The sequence below is a fragment of the Spinacia oleracea genome, chromosome 1 (assembly GCF_020520425.1).
Source record: "Spinacia oleracea cultivar Varoflay chromosome 1, BTI_SOV_V1, whole genome shotgun sequence".
Lineage (NCBI taxonomy): Eukaryota > Viridiplantae > Streptophyta > Magnoliopsida > Caryophyllales > Amaranthaceae > Spinacia > Spinacia oleracea.
Window position 1 is genome coordinate 106,784,231 of NC_079487.1, and position 19,355 is coordinate 106,803,585.

Below are 19,355 nucleotides of genomic sequence, written 5' to 3' on the forward strand. Positions count from 1 at the left end.
TGATGCATGAGGATGAAAATAATTTTGTCTATGTACCCTTATTTGTTTTCTATTTTTAATAAACAAAACACCAAATTCGGTAATAATAAATTTTATCCATCATTAGTTTTAATTAGGAGAATATCTTTAAGCTATATGTGTCCAAAGTATAATCTAATCAGACAACCAAATTGTCAAATACTCTAGAATAGTGTTTTAAAATTAAAATATTTCTTACCAGAAAATAATGTCGAGTTCAGCTTTCTAGGGCTAGGTTTTACACATGTGATGAGTGAGAATGAAAATAACTTTGTCTATGTACCTTTATTTGTTTTCTGTTTTTAATAAAAAAGACACCGAATGAGGCAATAACAAATTTATCCATCATTAGTTTTAATTAGGAAAATATTTATACGTTATATGTGTCCAAAGTATAATGTAATAAGAGAAACAAATTGTGAAATACTTTAAAGTTTTAAAGGTCAAAACTCTCTTGTCAAAAAATAATGCCGAATTCAGTTGTCTAGGGCTTGGCTTGAGTCTGGCGTGGGTGCACATACGGGTGATGAAGGGGGGTTAATTTATTTTCCGTCTGTGAGGCGGGGCTTAGACGGTGATGAGTATCATACCTATCGTGGTGACGAGCATGGGGATGATAATTTTAGGCAGAAACAGGTGTTGAGGGACTAACCCACCCCGCTTCGAAGTTATCTCTAGATGAATAAGGTATATGGTGGGGTGAGTGTTAAATGATCGGATAATGATGTAGATGGTAGGGGAGTATTAAGTGGGTATGACTATCAAAGTAAAGAACGAATGAGAATAAATTTATGTTTGACATGGGTTATGAAAGGGGAAAAACGTAAATTTATCTATGTACCATTATTTTATTTTATTTTATTTTGAATTTGTTAAATAAATAAGATAAGAAATGAGGCAGTAACAAATCTATCCATCATTAGTTTCAATAATAAGATTATCTATAAGCTCTATTTTGATGATAATTGTCTATAGCTATAGTTTAGTAAAAGTTTAGATATGCAAATTTAATATTCATATCACAAATCGTGCATCGCACGGGTACTATACTAGTTGAGTAGAAATCAAAGGGTCAAGAAGTAGTTTAAGTGTTGATGTTACATGTTCATTTATTTCCTCAATCCGGTTTTTTGGTTGTTAAGTAAAGACGGCAATGTGTTTTGCCAGCCAATTCAAGAATGACGCCCGCACTGCACATGCCCCATGCGGGCAAACTGATTCACACTGCGCCCAGCTTCTAACGCACACCCTCCATTTCGTGATCAAAATTGAACGGGCTGGTACAGTCGAAGAATTCATGCACGGCCAGGTCAAGAGTGAGCTCGTAACCACTAACCAGCACAGTTCTAGCCCAACTCTAGGTGCCACACAATCTTACTTTCTACTTTTATATTTTCCTTGAGAGAACAATATTATGGATCAGAGTTCATTGAGAGATTTGGATTATGACAGATGTGATATTCATTGGCAAGACAAGGACACAAAATTTTGACACTCATAAGCTGAGTATAACAACTTGTGTATAAGGCGTTTGTTTTAATCAATAGTGGATGAACTAATAATGATTTCTCGTTATGGCGCGGTGGGTTCCTAACATCCTGTAGCTTATGCAGGGCCTGGGGCTTCACATTCTTTCTCTACAATCCCTAACTCGAGCCCCACACCCATCGCACACCCCGGCCCCCCAAATGCTCCTTCTGGTTCCTCCCTCTGTCCTCCACCCCTATCATGCCACAGAGCACACTTTGTCTGCAAGAAAAGAGAAACAGAAAATTAAATCTTAATAGAATTTGGCAAAAAATCACAATTGTCCAAAAATTTAACATTACCATGTCGGTTGGTACTACAGCAAAGACGGTTATCATCTATGTAAGTGGCTTGCAATCCCATCATCCAAGAACCAACTGATGTATCATCATGTGCATACGTCTTCAAAGATACACTTGAGGAAGGAACACAAAAATGTATTAGGCCTAGGACCATGGTTTAAATAATATGCCTTGTGATTCAAATTTTAAAACGAAAAACACAAAATTTGAAGAAAATACTCTTCTACAGATCAACTTTTGAGTAAATAGTAAAAACAAATGTAAGAGCTCACTGATTGTGCTCCCAACTATCAAGTCCCAACTACTAGGCTGAAATATGATTCTATAAAAGCCAACTTACTAGTGTGGTTCCTTTTTTATATCGAGATAGGGGGGAGTTAGGTGATTAATCGTCTCACTAAGCACCGTGACCAATTTCCTAAAAAAAAGTGGGGATTTCGAACATCCTCATTGATTGTAAATCATTTTTTAAGCTTATTCTACAATTACCATCTCCAGGCAAGGAAAGCAAACTTCAAAAGACTGCATAACTTGCAACAACTCCTAATTCTTTCACAATATAAAATAACATTATCTGCGCAAAAATAGTTAGGCAATAACTACCTGTTCACAAAAATGTACTCTGATAAACTTTTGGATAGTATTAAAAGTGAACTGGAAGCATGTCGGAAGTACCTGATGCAAACAAAAGAAGTGAGAAAATGGTGATCAAAATAAGGGTGCCAAATAACAGAAAAAATATCGGTCTAAATTCCGCAATCAGCGAAAATGTGCTTTGACTACAGCATATCACGACAATACGCATGAAAAAGATAATAATTTAGCCAGTTTTTCTGTTACAATCCACAAATCAGCCACACAACCGTATTATGAGTACAAGTGATGGAAATATCACAAAGAAAAAAGATCAGTCAGTGTATCATTTCAGTACATGAAACTCCATTTTTAAACTCCAAACTATGGCAGAAGAAAGCAAATGATATCAACACATAGTGAAAGTACCAGTTTGTAAAGGGTCAAACTTACGATTTCTGGTCACCAAACTTCCACCAGTCAGGCTCGTACCATTGTTTTCCCCTGGAAAATAATGAACATCATAAAATTTCAGACATTGTATCAAAACTGTTATCTGATAAAAGAGCACAAGCCCCTGTTGCAGCTGACACACTAGGCATTACTCTCATTGTCTCATGCAGAACTAACCGTAACTCAATAGTGGGGGGAAAAAATCATGTTAAAACAAGTAGAAGGGCTTGAGATTTACTCTTCCGCTACCACTTCTCCGGACTTCATACATCCAATATACGCACTTTGCTGACCACGACGGCTTTCAAGAAGTCCAATCAACCCATCTGATAATTAAAAGAAAAGAATATGATGAGGAAACATTACAGGACACTGAATCAAGTCATGTGTATAACTCAAGCAAAAAGCAAAGGATGGACATTCAATGGTTTACCAAGATCAAGGTCAATATTGTCATCAACTTTAACATAAAATTCAGCATCCCAATTTTGCACAGCTGTACTGAAGAAGAACTTTGCTTTCTTCGGCAACTCTTCTTGAGCCTCCTCGTGCCCTTCCTAATAACCAGTCACAAAGAGTGCAACATCACATGATTAAATGGCCAACCATTTTTTGGCATGTTAAAAGTAAATCCTTGCGACATAAGGCATCATTTTTTCTTGGTAAATTGACATAATACATCATACTAGCACTTTGCAGAACCAATATACCTGATATCCACAAAGACAAGAAAAAACTAAAAAGATGCATCCCTAGTTGCCTACCCAGTAATTAGCATATGAATAAACTGGCTGAAATATCAGATAGCTACACATTCTGGTTATACTTGTATCTCTAAGCTGTTGATAATGAAAGATTTAAAAATGAGAAATAGGCTACGAATCAGGGAACAACGAAGGAAATTATTCATAAGGCAAGAGCACGCAAATGATTCTAGGAAACACACATACACATATAGAACACGGCTAAGGAAGCATAAAGTCTTCCCATCACTAATCACCAACAATAAGTAAAAAGGATAAAGGTTCGTCATCGAACTAACAAACAATATTTCACTCACAATAATCAAGAAATCTTTAGTTTGGCGGTTTTCCTCATCAATGCCACGATCCAAGCTATCACCGCGATTTGGACTGCATTTCAGAAAGTCTACTAATGAGTACTGCCCAAGAAATTATTAGGATAGTAAGAATAAGAAAGCGAACATGAAAACAATGTTCGGCATGACAGCATCATGAAAGTGCCTACTACAAAGACAAGAGAAGGAGTTGAGCAGAAGAAAAAACCTCCGACCAACCACAAAACGTATGACAATTCCTTTCTCCTCAAGCTTTTTCAAATTGTCACCTGAAACAGTAACACATGCTTAAGTTTCAGATATAGAAAGTGCTACGAAGCAATAGTTTACAAAACATGAGCAACTTATAAGAAAAATAACATCCAAAGACATTGCAATGAAACAGGCAACAAAGAAAATTAGTGGAGAAAATTCCACTGAAGGTCTGAAGGTGAATGATGGCATGGTGCTACCTTACTCACAAACCTACCCTAAAAAATTTCAAGGTCAAAAGACTCCCAACAGATAAGTTAAAGATCTCTAGTCAATCAGTAACGATTTATTGAAGGCCCGTCACTCAGGCCTCGTTACTTAAAAAAAGGAAACTAGTACAATAGGAGGCAATGCCAAATACATAACCAATTGCCCAATAGGGATGAATGGTCATGCAAAATAAGAACACCATTCAATTCATTTGAGGATATGAGAGAAGGAATTTAGGAGGAAGGGAAAGAGGAGAGGGAACAGAGAGCAAGATCAGTGAATACACAATAAAAATGACGAAATTGTTCAATTTTTTTGTGAAGAGAAGGAAGATATCACGAAATCTACTGACTGCAACATCCAAAAAAGCTAGAAGTATAGTAGTAAATAGCCAGACGGATCAACTGACTGCAACATCCAAGCTAGTGATCCCAATTCCTAAGACAGACATTAGCGTGAAGTAGTTCAGTACTTCAGTGAGTCACGATTGTACATGCTAGGATTGCTAACAAAACACTGAAATAAAGATAATGAACATTAACCTCTAGGCATCCACGAGCCTCGAAAAGTATTGCGCTTCAAACGACTTCCAAATCCGGTGTAAACTCCGATAACAGCAAGAAGCTTCTTATCGGTAGAACTTTCATGTCTCAGTTGATTTCTTAGATATCCTTGACTCCTAGCTAGTGTCAAATCCATCTCTGCCTCTGCAATCCTTTTCTCCAAGTCTCTTAAAACAACAAGCATTATAAATGTCAGTGAAAAAGATGAAACTAATACAGCTAATATGCATCCATAAGCTGTGAGAATATGAATCAAAGAAAATATAGATAGAAAGAATGAATGGAAGCAGTACTTGCATCCTAACACCATAAGCTTATCCTCTACTGTGAGAACCTTTGGTCTCTGCAAAAGGGGATATGGAAAACAAAATTAAGACACGAATAATACTTTACATCCACCACAACTAGAAGAAAACCAAAGTCACTATTTGGAGATGTGTTCAGTCATTGCTGACTAAACAACACAGAAAGAGCCTACTGCCTACATAGTCTTCCAAAGTGCCAATACCCTTCCCGCATTATCTCTCTTGCGAAAATAGCCAAATAGAAGGTAATTCCAATCTGGTTATAACATAACAAACCTGGTCTGAGTTTTTCTGGAGAAGGTTGACCAGTAAAGTTCGGTTCTCAGCATCCTGCCACAACCTGATTATGCGAAACAGGAAGTAAAGTTAGAATGAGTATACATTGAAAACACACATCTTCCATACATGTAGGTGAGAAGCAAGTATATAACATTGCAAACCCATAAGGCCATAAGTTATCACCAAAATCCCAAAACACATTGTTTCTAAGACCCTGACCAATAAAATGCAGAAGTCCACCCCATTTATCCAAAGTTATAGATGCACAGCAACATACATATCTTTCTTATCGGACTCATAATTAGGCATAAGAGGGTTTGGGTCCAACCATGAGCAACTAAAATGGGCAGATAAGAGATAAGACTGTACAAATTTCACCCAAAACTTACAAAGTTCCTCTTTGGAAAAGCGAAATCTGACAATGTGACAGTTTACTTTAGTTTCAAGATGAGTAAGCTCATAGCTGAATCTTAAATTAGTTAAATGCACCTAATTTGCCAATTACATAAAGACCACAAAATTTCAAATATACACTAAGTTAATCTAACAAATCATGACAATCATTCCGGTGACAAAGATGAACCATTTTAGCAAATGCTTAAAAAAGATCAGTAAATAAAGTACAAATCAAGCATTAAAAGTTCATAAAGATCATTGATTCAAAATAACAATTGAACGAATGTTAAAATCCAATCAGAAAAGGAGATAACACCGGAAATGATCCGATCACATCAAACAAATGAGATGCCTAATTTTTCAATCAAAAGTTGTTAGATTAAAAGTTGAGAAACAACACTAATTTCTCACACTAAGCATACATAAAAGCCCTAAATACTGCACCAATTATTGCCTAAATTCTTCAAAACCACACAATTTTGCAAGTTTCATCGAAAAATCGACAAAATTGCACCAAATTATAACAAAATCGTACGAAACAAAAACAAGAGAGAGAAAAAAAAACCTGCCGGCGACGTAGAGACAAGCGACGCAAGAAAGGAAGGCCAATAGAAGAGAAGGTTTGGTGGTGGCAGAAGTGTATGACGACGCAGATGACCTTCCGACGCCTCTTCTTTCTCCTCCCTTCGCCGCCGTCGTCAACGGCAGTGAACCCTCCATTTCTGCAAATAAATAGATTTTACGTTCACCCGGAATCTATATTATACTCTCCCCGTTGCTAAATACTCCGTACTTCTCAGTTCTCACTTACGACTTTTGTGCTATTCGTACTCTGACTTTAATTTGTTTCGCCAAATCAAATTATTAATTCTTTGCCATTAATTCAAAATCGTAATGCAAAATCGAATCAAACCTTGCAAATATGGGAAACCGGATTTGATTTGCAAAGTTTGATATGATATTGCATTAATCTTTCACTAATTTGAGTTATCGAAGAAGAACTCGTTTTTAGCCTTTGCGATCTCAGACACTTCAGCTTTAAGGTAATTTGTGTATAAGATGGATGCAAGTAATTGTTATTTTCTTTTTGTTGTTGTTAGCACAGCCCCAGTCACCACTGAACCAACAGGCAATTGGTTACAAGTAACAGAGACTAGTATGGTATTTGGTACACTGCTAATAAGTACCAATACGAGTTATTGGCCTCATTAGCAGTGACATATTATTTGTGGTACTAAAAGTGGTTGTATAAGGGTGACTTATGTCCAATTGGTCATAAATCACTCAGACGTTTAGTAATTTACCATGTGACGCATGGGTTACATGTGTTATACAATTATGTTCACATAAATTTGATATTTGAAAATCAATTTATTCAACATTTGTCTAAAAGTGACCGATTCAAGTCGAGAAAAAAGTTACTCCCTCCGTCACAAATTAGTTGTTACACTTACCTTTGCACACAATTTTAGGTGATAAGTGGTTGTTTAGTTATTAATTGTTATTTTATTGAAAAAGTAAATGTGATAGGAGTTAGTGGGTATTTTTTTTAATTGAACGAGAGAGGGTGTGGATACAAAAAAAATTACTAGGAAGGATAAACAATAAAATAGTTGTGCGGTCTTTCCTAATTTAGAAGTGTAACAACTAATCTGTGACGGATAAAAAAGAAAAGTGTAACAACTAATCTGGGACGGAGGGAGTATAACAATATCTTTCTGCAAAGTTGGAATAACAAAGGTATTGATGAAAAAGTTTATGATAAATGGAGGTTATTAATCAAAAAGTTTTTATTTAAAATTTAATTAAAACGAACCTAAATATCTTTATTTTTAAAAAATTAAAATGAAGATGAATTATATAATTTTTTTTAAAAGGTGATCAAGTAACATATACGTAGTAGTTTTTTATTTTTATTTTAAAATATTAGTAAAGATTAATAATTTGATTTTGTCACTTTGACTTTGGCATCATCTACATGCTACTTGACTTTTGCATCATTTAAGGCCTTGTTTTGTTCACTTTATTTCCACTTATTTCAGGAAAAATAAGTTCAGATAAGTTCAGTTAAGTTCAAATAAGTTCAGATAAGATAAGTTCAGGAAAAATAAGGGTTGACCAAATATAATTTATAACTAAAATAAGTTTTGATAAGTTCTAATAAGTTCAGATAAGTTCAGTTAAGTTCAGATAAATTCAGATAAGATAAGTTCAGGAAAAATAAGTGGAAATCAGGTGAATAGAACGTAGCCTTACATGCTAACTTTATCATTTACCCATTTTCAAAGTTACTCATATAATATTTTGATTTTCATATACTACCACCCTTGTAATTTTACATACAACATTTGTATATCTATATTTTACCTAATTTTTTTTAGTACTTAGACAATTAGACGTGTATTGTAATTTTTTTTATTGTCCTTCGAAACTATCTGCTAACATGAGGTACTTTACAATCATTGGATTCTTCTAGCTTTCAGTATCTCGGTCATATTATATCTCAATGACGCTCCTACATTAACTTTGGGTTTTAGGAATTAGGTTAGATTGATAGAATTTCTCAAATTCTAACGTTAACTAAAAGAACTAACTTGTTAATATCTTTGGACATTTTCAAGTTTTCATTACTGACCAAATTCTCCAAAAAAATCCCAAATCTAAGATGTTTGAGTGTAGATTATTGCAACAAAATAAAATTAAACGCTTTTTGCATAAAAATTCTTGTTGTCATTAACTCACTATGGACCTTCTTGCAATATGTACGTAAGCTTGGAATTGTGTCAATGGATGTAAGCGACTTTCTGGGCCTTGTAGCCTTCCTTTTAGCCACTTTTCTTTGATGTTGTTAAAATTGTATTTTATATGAAATTAAATTATTTGAACTTATTTAAATTAATCTTAAATATTAAGTTAATAGGGAAAAATTTAACACTTTTTGTGAACTCCAAGCTCTTTTTTTTTTTGGTAATAAAGAGCTACTGCATTAAATTAATTCAGAATTAGGGAGTCTACACGATTGTTTATAGAGCTAGGATCTACATCCAGAACCAAAGAGTCTTGCAAAATATTACAGCCATGAAAGGCACTGTGATTGTTTTTGTCAACCAATAAAGACAAATTTTTGGGTAGACACTCGAGCGTTGCTGCCACCTATTCCATTGTGCCCGTGCTTTCCTTGCGATGTAATCCGCTTCCTTCACCTTGTTTCTTTTGACGCTCTTCAAGCATCCTCTGTCTATTCTTAGGAGGGACTCCCTGCATGTTTCGCATATGTTAGTGAGCCAGTCAGGGGTGTTGTAGCACAATTGATACCAATCACTGCTCGTTGACAATCAGAAGACAATCTAACATTATTCCATTGAGTTTCTTCAATCCATCTTAGCCCTTCGAGGATAGCAATTGTCTCAGCAGTAAGGGCATCAGTAGTATTGAAAGTATCAGCCTTAGCATCCACCCAAACACCTGCATTATTTTGTTTCTACAGACAAGAACAAACCCAGCTAACAAAGAGTTCTCATAGTAGGAAGCATCTTTAAATGTTTAGGTTTTCTTATAGAATATAGCACTTGGTGCACGTGATGCACACTAATATTTTCAGAACTCTAGTTTAATTAAATCCCAATGCCATACATGCAATTATTAATGTACCAACACATTTTTTTTAAAAAAAAATACTACCTAACAATTTAAATCCTTCATAGAAAACATGGCATTCCTGATTTTTGTTGTAGTAATTGGCCTACAAGTCTAAAACAATTTAAATCCTTCATACAAGCCTTAAGATTTTTGTCAAGATTTATCTACTTCAATACTGTTGAAACAAGTCTTTCCAAACAATATAGGTAAGTGTCCCACATTGATAAACGATAAGAAAGTTAATCACTTAATAAGGCTAACTCCCCTTATTGCAATATGCTTTTAAGGTAGAACCTCTTTAGACTTGTTAAGTGGACTCTATCTCTTAATGACGGGCGTGGCCCAGACCCGTATTTAACAAATACTACAAATTCTTTTGTCTAATCTTATACTAGGTGATTCATATGTTATATCAGCACAACTCTAGTTTTAAGTGATCATGCTCTTAGCTAGAAACAATTTTTTAAGTCGATGAATCAGTTAGCGACAACAATCTTTAACATTGTAACCCTTACTTTGTACTACGTAGCTTAGGGTGAGTTTATCCCTAGTCTTGAAGAGAATCTCGAGGTGAGTCTCAAGTCTAAATCTTGGGATAATGTGGTAAAAGACTACACCAAGTCTTGAAGTAAGTTTGAAAATCCAAGACTCACTCAAGACTCACTTAAGACTCCACTTTTTTATTCCTCCAATCAAATCATGCCATATCATCAAACTTAATTTATCTTATTTCACGCAACTAAATTATTGATGGTTTATGTATTATTTTGTTTCAATTGCCTTTAAACATATGTTCTAGATCTTTTGAATTTAATATGTTGTATTATTGTTTCTAATTTGTACGGAATATATGTCAATTTCGAAATTAACATTTTCTGTTTTTTTTTCTCGAATTATAAATTACTTTGTTTTAGCGCAGATCAACATGGGCCAGGCCCACTGGCCCGGCCTGACCTGGTCCGAAAACTACCGGGTTTTGGGAAGAAGGCCCGACCCGGCCCGATTTTTTAAAAAATTTACGGGCTTTGGACAACACAAAACAACAATTTTAGTATATAAATTTGGTCGGGCCCAAAATTGGCCCGAAAAGCCCGTTATTTTTAGCCCGAAATAGCGGGTTTTGGGCATACAAAATTGGCCCGGCGCGCCCCAACATAATGGACAATTTTTTATGTCCTCGGCCCGACCCGAACCCGGCTCAGCCCGCCTTTTGATCAGGTCTACTTTGTTTGTATATGAGAAAACATAGTTTCAATATTGTTAGAAAATGTATCAAAAAAAAGATATATACATAAAATATTATTTTAATAGTTAGGTGAGTCTGAGGTGAGTCTGTGGATAATGTATAAAAATAGGGTGAGTTTTGTGTGAGTCTGGATAATGAAAAAGTTAGTGAAAAGCTGATGTGGCAGTGTCTGAAGATTGAAGATGAGTCTGGGGATAAACTCACCCTTAGTACTATCTCTCTTAAACTCTCTCTCTCCTCGCAGCTTTCTTGCTTGCTCCATTAATGGAGTTTCGTCTACGTACGTTCTTCCAAGATTAACGAACTATATTCATAATCCATTTCTATATAGAGCATCTTTAATGGTAATTAAACAAATTGATATGTTGCTTTTATTTGCCGCATTAGATTTTCAATCTACTAGTTTTTCATGTGCGTTTTACCCCAATAGTTAGGAATGACAATGGATCGGACTCGGGTCGGATGTAGTAAACTCCATATTCGATCCGTTTAAAATCCGGACTTCAAAATTGCATCCTCCACATCCAATTTTAATTCGGACTCTAAAATCGCATCCATATCCACCATATCCATATCCAAATTCGAATCTTGCGTCAACATTACTTACATAGAACTTGTATTTTTTAATTTTAAACGAATTTAGAAATCTTATTTCTCATTTACCAAATATATGTGCTCTAATCAAATATATTAGATTAAATTGAGAACTTCCTTTAAAAAAAAGAAGTTATGTATGATAAATAATACACTTTGAAATAATTTCAGGTCGGATTTGCACTCGGATTCGGACTCAGGTCGGATTCGGGTCGGAGTCTCTGCAGACTCCATATCCGACCCATATCCATTCGGATTCGGATGTTTTTAATCGGATTCGGATGTTTTTAATCGGATTCGGATTCGGACTTTTTTCTCGGATTCAGATCGGGTTTTTTTCCTTCGGATCGGGTCGGACTCGGTTCGGATTCGGATGTGATTGTCATCCCTACCAACAGTTAGCAAGTTGCTTGAATTTCCTAACCAATTATTTTAATTTATTTTTATTATTCTATTCACATGTTTATCGACTAACCAATTATTATTTTTTCTGTTCTTTTTTCCCAAGATAATTAAGCTTTGTAGTCTTGTAGAGCTAATTTGCTTAGTCTGGTTAATTGCTCAAATGTACTCTAATACGGAGTAGTTGGTTAATTAGTGCTTAATGGGTTAATATCGATTTGCATGCAAACTTCAATAATATTTTCTTTTGGTTTAATGCAAACTTCAAAAAGTTGAAGTCGAAATTTTACGCTCATTGTTCTTTCTGAGGAGTGTATGCGTAACGTTTAGTATTAGAAAGCCTCGTACGTATGAGATTCATCTAAACGTTATGTAATCGCTATTCTCTAGTAGAATACTAGCTACCCCAAAGACGTGCATAATTAATTATGTGAATACTCTGAAAGTTTAACAACTAAGCTATCTGCGTTACTACGTAGTACTCCGTAGTACTAAGTATATATGGAAGTACATATGAAATATTATATATGAATTATAATAAAAGACAATATCTTTAGATCATTAGTTGATTACGAGTACATCTTCTGAAACGATAACAAAATCATTTAATTAATCTGAAAAACTTGGGCACAATTATTATACTGTTTCACTTTCTATAACAAAAGTTGGCCCTCGTATCTTTTTTCATTTAATTAAAAAAATCATCACTTACACTTATCATATTTACTTTTACAATATTTCACCATTTCCCGTGACCCGATCCAACCAATTAAAGAGTTATTTTGACCCGACCTAACCCATTTAATTGATGACCCGACCCGGCCCATTGCACAGGTCTAAATAAAAAACAAAGTCAATATCAACGCAATTTGGATTTGAGAAGAATGTACGATTTGTAAATACAAAAAAAAAAATCCAATTAGTAATACTACCATCTCCGATCAAAGAAAACATACTTATGTTTATGAGAACAATACTTGAAAGAAACCTTAGGCTAAAACTGAGGTACAAATCACAACGCAGTGCAAAAATTAGAACGTATATCATCACCTTCATAAAGGATCTCGAAATCCTGATTGGCAATATTAAAAATTCCAAGATCATGCCCCCCCCCATAAAGAGTAGGTCCATCCCAAAATTGCCACTCATCGTCAGTGAAATAGATACAATTGTTTTTGCAATTATTGGTACCTGATACATCAACTGCCATAGAAGCATTGTTGCCAACAAATAATGCGACATCACCTAAGTCATTGACTTCCTCCCAAATTTTGTTGCCAAAATTGAGCTTATATACCTTAAAATCTATTGTTCGATAACAAACATCTAGATCCCAACCTTCAACCGCATCCAAATCCTCATTTAGAACTTCCATTTTATGTCGAGCTACCATTATAAGATCGCCAAATGAGTCGAACAAGTATAATCTAGATAGTCCAACATTATCCAAAATACCTTGAGGTGGAGGTAGATATTCCATTACCGTCATGGTACTCATGTCACAACATCCTACCGCCCCTCTTTGATACAAGAAAAGTGTTTGTGAACCAAATTGAACAACATCAACCACACTTTTATATGTCTCAGAAGCTGGAATTGAAGACCATGTTTTGTCACCGGTCCTTGCATAAGCTACTGGGCTGCAATACTCACCAAGTATTGCTATGACGATATAATCATTATCTCCTCCATCTGCTTTAAAAACAATTGCTTTGTCCACAAAACAATCACGTATCATATGAATATCTGTTTTGATTTGGTTGGGCATGGTTGGTTGAGGGGGTAGACCAAGTCGAGCTGTGGTAAGAGGGTTAAATAGATACAACTCTAGGTTAAGATCAAGTGTAATAACCCAACCACATGATGAACCCCAACATCGAGCCCCAAAAGTTTGAGGTAGCTTCAATTGGTAACATTTTTGCTTATTTGGACAAAATAGTTTCCTAAAGAAATTAGGGTTTTCTTTCGTGTTCTCGGGTAGCATCAACAATGGTATTCCACTAAACCACATTGTCTTAAACATAGAAAACACACAATGCCATGAACTACAAACCGCGGAAAAATAGACTACATCTTGGGCAGAATCTAGATTCAGTAATATTTCTCCAAGGATATCGACGGGTAACGAACACCAATCAGCCATGTATCCGAATAAGCTGTCAAATCCAAATAAAGAACACTCAACAGGTTGCTAGAAACACAAATTCAAACATTCCAATAATTCATTGAATTAATAAACTGTTAATAATAAACTGCACATTCACAAGTTATAGTCAATTATAGTGCAGCAGCATGCCAGCATCGACAAAAGAAATTAAATTATTAACTGTAAATCAATTGTTGATAAATTGTTGAAATTTTGATTTTGATTACCAGAAAATTGGAAGAATAATTGATTTGTAGATCTTAATATAGAGTAATTATGATTAGAGTAATTTTGGGATTTGATGGAATTCAAGAGAAGAATATGATACCTGTATCGGAAGGAGATTCAACTTCAGCGTCCGTCTCTGTGTAATGTATGCGGTAATGTAATGAAACACCCGGAGAATATATTTAGGACGGTGCTTGAAGTAATTTCGATTGGAAATACCAAATTGGGTTTTTTTTTTTTTCGGAAAACAAATTGGGTTATGTTCCCAACGGTTTTGGATCCTAGAGTTATAAAATACGGAGTAACTCTATAAGGTAGAGTTTGAGCATATCAACCATTGAATGAAAAATCAATGGTTCATATATTATCTTTCCAAAATTCCCCTATTTTTTCTCATCAATATGAGCCATTAATTTTAAAATGTACGGTTTAGATACAACTCTACCTGGACTCGTTTTCAACAAAATTTCAATTGGAAATCTCTCTCCCTTTCACGGACAAGGGACGGAAATTTTAGTTTTTTTGTGAAAAAGTAAATTTTCTATTTGTTAGGTGTTACTCCGTATAAAATAATTTATTCTATTATTTATTCACATATTTATAATATGCACATACAACTCTAACACCACATAAACTCTTAAAAACATAAACTTATTAATAATAGAAAACTTTACATAATACTAGAAATTTTATGTACAATATGCTTCGTAGTTCCTCACACTAAAGCACACCAAAACTTCACATTGTATTTTTATTTATTTATAATTTAAGCATATTCTTTTTGTAAGTTGAGTTGTACAATAAATTTTTCTTGGAAATAATAACAATAAAAATATTCTATCAGTAAATAACGAAGTGCCCATATTTAAATGCAACTCCTTTTATGTTTACAATTGAAAAGCATATTTTTATATGCTTTGATCAGTATCGTTTTTTGTTTCGGGTTTTTTTTTTTTTTTAAAAAAAAAGTATGGAAAAAAAAAATTAGTTTCTAGTTTTTTTTATGTCATTTTTCAAAATCAACGTGCTTTTAAAAAAATTAATGAATTCGAGCATTGAGAATCCTGCATAAACCAACATATTTATGATTATGAAAACCAAAACTAAAACCAATCCCATAGGGAGGATAAATAAAATTGAAGGCAACACAGAATCAATTAAGCAGAGGAGATTGATGGTGAAGGATTATGATCGACAAAATCAGATAACAGATTCGATTAATCAAAAGTGTCCATGATTAATCAATGAGAGATAGAGAAAACATATAAAACGTGACATACCCAAAAATTCATATCTGTAAATTTAACATATTCAACATGACTAGTAAATCTGAAAAAGCCCGACTAGAATGATCTTCTAACATCGTATGGAAATTGGAAAGGCCAGAAAAACTACAAAGGATTATGATCTTCTAAAATATCACAAGAGCTTTGCTTAAAACAGTGCAAAATTATCGGCTAATAATCCATTATGCATTTCCTACTCCAAATGTTTTTTTTTCAGTCGCAGGAGTCTGAAGCTTTGGGTCAGTTTATCCGAGCAGCGGCAGGAGCAGAAGTAGCACCAACACCACCTAAAAGGCTTGCTAATCCACCTTGACTCCTCATTTGTTCTTGAGCTTCCCTCATTTCCTCAGTATCTGACAGGGTCAGAATATACATTATATGATTATATGCTCAGAGAAGATACCATGAAAGTCAAAGTCAAACTAAAGCAGGATCTGAATACATGATATGTAGAGAAATATATTGTTTCCAAGAAGATGCAAGCCTTGCCATTTACACAATTATACTATACATTAGATAGTATAAAACACAGCACAGCAAATGTGGCATGAATCCTAACTGTTGATTACTTTCCGGGTTACCTTTTTGTCTTTGCACAATATCAAATTGATGCGGTTCTAGGTAAGCAGGCAGAAAGTTCATCAATTACAGAGTTCAGAGCACTTACCCATGTTTTCCATTAGTTTGGGCAGCACGAAAACAACTAGGCCCATGAAGCCAACCATCAGACCCATGGGGCTTTTCAGAAGAGATATGGGCGAGAAGGGTTCCCTTTTCTGTGGTTAGCAAAGAACGAACCGTTATATGAGCTATTGCGATGAAATTTACTTTTGGATAAAATTCAAGTACGGAATATTTTGTGGCTTACCTCGTAATAGTATTCCTCTCTCAAAGGCTCCAAAGCCAACTCAGATAACCCTCTTCTGGTTTCTGTCAATGCAGCCTGAACTTTCCCAGGGTTTCTAGCACTAACATCAACACGAACCTACACAAATAACATGGTAAGAAAGCAGATAATAAAATGTGCTTAAAAGGGAAAAACCGAAAAACCATAAAACAGACATACCGGGGAAAAGAAATAACCAGTTGCAGCCACCTCAATTAGATGAGTGCCGGCTGGGATGTTATGGCTTTAAGCATGGTCAAGGAAAATTTAGTGCATAAGACAAATAACAACAAGATATGTTAATTCTTAAGCCATTAACGCAAGTATGAATGCTAATTTCAGCAAGCCATAGAAGGTAAAGGATTGGCCGGTTAGCCCTACCCGCACAAAATTAATAAATTATACTTCATTGAATACACTTGAATGCATAATAAAAAAAGAATTTAAATCGTAGGATCTACGTGGAAGGATACAATGAAAAATATCCATCAGGCCTCAAAAATGTAACCCTTTGACCGCCATTGAGTATCACCTTGATATTTGATGTTTTTGCAGGCAAGCCATAATCTCTAGTCCCAAAATCTGCAAGGAAAGATGTAATTTAGTTAGCTTGCTGAATCTTCTCATCAACTTGAACCATGAAATGATGCGAAAGAAACATCACAAGCACAAACAACGGACTGAGATTGGACGTATTCCAACTTTCCCAGTGTATAAATTGAAGATTAGATGTGAACAGAATTATGTAAACTGAAACATACTTCAGCTTTCAAAGACAAGTTGCAATAGTCATAACAAATGCATGTACCACCCTAATCAACTGTGGTGCTGTGTGCTCATGTCTCTCACCAATTTTAAGTCAGGAAAGCTCAAACAGCTCAAATGCTGAAGTCCTTTTACAAGTGAACATAATAGGTAACATAGAGAATTTTGACCAATTAGTCCCTTTTCTCTTTGCCATATCTGATGAAGTGATGATAACGTCAAGTAGCTGGTCAAGTTCTCATAACATCTACATCTATTATAACATCTATATCTATTCCGCCTTTTGTTTATGGACTTCCTCCCAACAAATCAGATAATGAAAAGTTGAGAGCAGGTGTATTGCATGGATTTCATATGCTATTTTACTAGAAACAATTCTAATGTAACTGATCTCAAGATGATTGACTTTGTGGATGTCTCTCCTTTACACCTAATTATAGGGTTTTTGGTCAATCACTTCAACAGGTCAACTACCTCCAAAAAGCTATCCAAGATAAATGCATTTATATATCTCTTGAGTCATCCTACCAATCTATAATTGGTTCAATGTTTGTGTACTCCTGTATGGTTGAAACAAAAATTCCACATTTTCTCGCCTCTTGGCTAAGAAAACATCTATCATTGGTGAAGACTGAAGAACTGAGAAAAGAACTTCCACTCAGACTTTTAAGCTGAACCCTCCATCAATAAAGTAAAGCCCTGCATACTATTGAAATTTGAAAAATCGCTTGGTTTTTCAGGGAGTGCCATGAGTCGTAGCAACAATTAAAACATCCTTCACACGTTCCAAATTAGATTCCTTTACAGCACTACATATAGACTTTATTCCTGCCTATCACCCACTATAAATTTTCTCAAAGAAAGCTACTAAAGATGAACTCTTCTTTAATCTAACCACAAAGAGAATTCTGACTTCACAACCTCGCTTCTCTACTATACATTCATCTTGCTACCAAAATCTTAGCTAGTTTGATTCTCATCTCACTAAAATTTCATCAAATGATGTGAAATACCAACCATATCATTATCCAAACGCCATCGACAAGACACCAATCTACCGTGAGACATGAGATGCTGAGACTACTCGGATAAACCCTCAATTAGGCAGATAGACTATCAATGCTTCAATAACACATGAGGGGCAGCTATATATGATGAAACCCGGCACCCAGACAGCCCGGCCACGCACATATGCACAATATATCAAGGCATTTGAATGATGTTGAATCAGTAAAACTCTATGGGGATCCATTATCATCTTACGAAAAATCAGAAGTTTCAACTAGTTCAAAATTTCAACAAATTGGCAGAGAATTTGATCCACAGGGGTTAACCTAAAATCAGTTATGGTATGATTACTCCTATAATCAAATTCAAACCCCAAAAAAACCCAATCTTCCAATGGAACTAGCAAATTGTTAAACAATTCTCCACTTAAGTTTCTAAATTTCACCAAACAGAACACAAAATTCATAGCTCAGGAATATTATATTACAATTGATGAAACATATCAAGGGACGGGAAAAAGTGTTAGAATAATCATACTTGGGATTTTTACCCGACCATTGATAGTGAAACCATCAATTTGCCTGAAAAAACATAATCATCAACAGATTATCAGAAATTAATATGAAGCAGATCTTAATTATTTGCTAATTCAGTTCAAATATATATATTTTTAAAAGAGTCAAACGATAAAATTAAGAAGATAATAAGACATACCCAGATGAAAAAGCGTGTGCTGTGGGAAGAAGAAGGCAGAAACAAAGTGTTAGAGAAAGAGAAAGAAAAAGATTGGATCTGCTAATCGTCACCATGGTAGAAGAGCTCGAAAGAGTCAATCCGTGTTTTAGCAGATGCTCAATTTACTTAAAAAGCTTTGGTAAAGATGAAACCCGTATTTTTGGCCCGGTATTAATTATGGTAGAATAACCTGGGGTTAAAACTTTTTTCTTTTGTCCTTACTAGTTGTTGGATCGTGCGCACTAGTATACAAAATTATTTTTGTAAAAATGTTACTTAAAAGCTAGGAACTTACAATTTATGGTAAATGTTAGAATTGATATGTTAAAGTTAGATGTTGGATTTACATGTAGCAGGAAATAGAAACTATATACGTTTTAATTGATAGTTCGAAGGTACAATATATAGGAAATTATACCCAAAGAAAACAATACATTTTGTATAGCAATGGAATGGTGAAACCG

General features: G+C 34.8%; 3 protein-coding genes across 3 annotated transcripts; all 3 read right to left on the reverse strand.

Annotated features, from left to right (window-relative positions):
* Nucleotides 1-1,461: 1,461 nt before the first annotated feature.
* Nucleotides 1,462-6,899, reverse strand: LOC110801161 (hydroxyproline O-galactosyltransferase HPGT3). The gene is made up of 12 exons (XM_022006487.2): nucleotides 6,522-6,899; nucleotides 5,558-5,621; nucleotides 5,270-5,319; nucleotides 4,956-5,143; nucleotides 4,160-4,220; nucleotides 3,934-4,006; nucleotides 3,307-3,430; nucleotides 3,112-3,199; nucleotides 2,874-2,924; nucleotides 2,451-2,522; nucleotides 1,848-1,960; nucleotides 1,462-1,767 (listed from the first exon to the last, which is right to left on the reverse strand). The coding sequence occupies exons 1-12, from the start codon at nucleotides 6,674-6,676 to the stop codon at nucleotides 1,745-1,747; spliced, it is 1,062 nt and encodes a 353-aa protein (XP_021862179.2). The 5' UTR covers nucleotides 6,677-6,899; the 3' UTR covers nucleotides 1,462-1,744.
* A 5,636-nt stretch (nucleotides 6,900-12,535) lies between these two features.
* Nucleotides 12,536-14,511, reverse strand: LOC110801171 (F-box protein SKIP23-like). The gene is made up of 2 exons (XM_022006498.2): nucleotides 14,312-14,511; nucleotides 12,536-13,993 (listed from the first exon to the last, which is right to left on the reverse strand). Exon 2 carries the CDS (start codon nucleotides 13,978-13,980, stop codon nucleotides 12,850-12,852), a length of 1,131 nt encoding a protein of 376 aa, XP_021862190.2. The 5' UTR covers nucleotides 13,981-13,993; nucleotides 14,312-14,511; the 3' UTR covers nucleotides 12,536-12,849.
* Nucleotides 14,512-15,463: 952 nt separating this feature from the next.
* Nucleotides 15,464-19,047, reverse strand: LOC110801179 (ER membrane protein complex subunit 7 homolog). Its single transcript, XM_022006505.2, has 7 exons — nucleotides 18,871-19,047; nucleotides 18,694-18,737; nucleotides 16,857-16,965; nucleotides 16,564-16,627; nucleotides 16,366-16,482; nucleotides 16,165-16,273; nucleotides 15,464-15,850 (listed from the first exon to the last, which is right to left on the reverse strand). Exons 1-7 carry the CDS (start codon nucleotides 18,963-18,965, stop codon nucleotides 15,738-15,740), a joined length of 651 nt encoding a protein of 216 aa, XP_021862197.1. The 5' UTR covers nucleotides 18,966-19,047; the 3' UTR covers nucleotides 15,464-15,737.
* Nucleotides 19,048-19,355: the final 308 nt, after the last annotated feature.

What these genes read in the sequence shown, in the direction of transcription:
- LOC110801179 (XM_022006505.2), bottom strand. Translation starts at nt 18,965, where the DNA reads ATGGTGACGATTAGCAGATCCAATCTTTTTCTTTCTCTTTCTCTAACA. An exon ending in TGGTCGGGTAAAAATCCCAA is followed by an intron (nt 16,966 to 18,693) that starts GTATGATTATTC and finishes CTTTCCTTGCAG; the next exon opens with ATTTTGGGACTAGAGATTAT. An exon ending in CTGGTTATTTCTTTTCCCCG is followed by an intron (nt 16,483 to 16,563) that starts GTATGTCTGTTT and finishes TTATTTGTGTAG; the next exon opens with GTTCGTGTTGATGTTAGTGC.
- LOC110801171 (XM_022006498.2), bottom strand. Translation starts at nt 13,980, where the DNA reads ATGGCTGATTGGTGTTCGTTACCCGTCGATATCCTTGGAGAAATATTA.
- LOC110801161 (XM_022006487.2), bottom strand. Translation starts at nt 6,676, where the DNA reads ATGGAGGGTTCACTGCCGTTGACGACGGCGGCGAAGGGAGGAGAAAGA. An exon ending in TCCAGAAAAACTCAGACCAG is followed by an intron (nt 5,320 to 5,557) that starts GTTTGTTATGTT and finishes CCCCTTTTGCAG; the next exon opens with AGACCAAAGGTTCTCACAGT. An exon ending in CGTTTTGTGGTTGGTCGGAG is followed by an intron (nt 4,007 to 4,159) that starts GTTTTTTCTTCT and finishes TCTGAAATGCAG; the next exon opens with TCCAAATCGCGGTGATAGCT.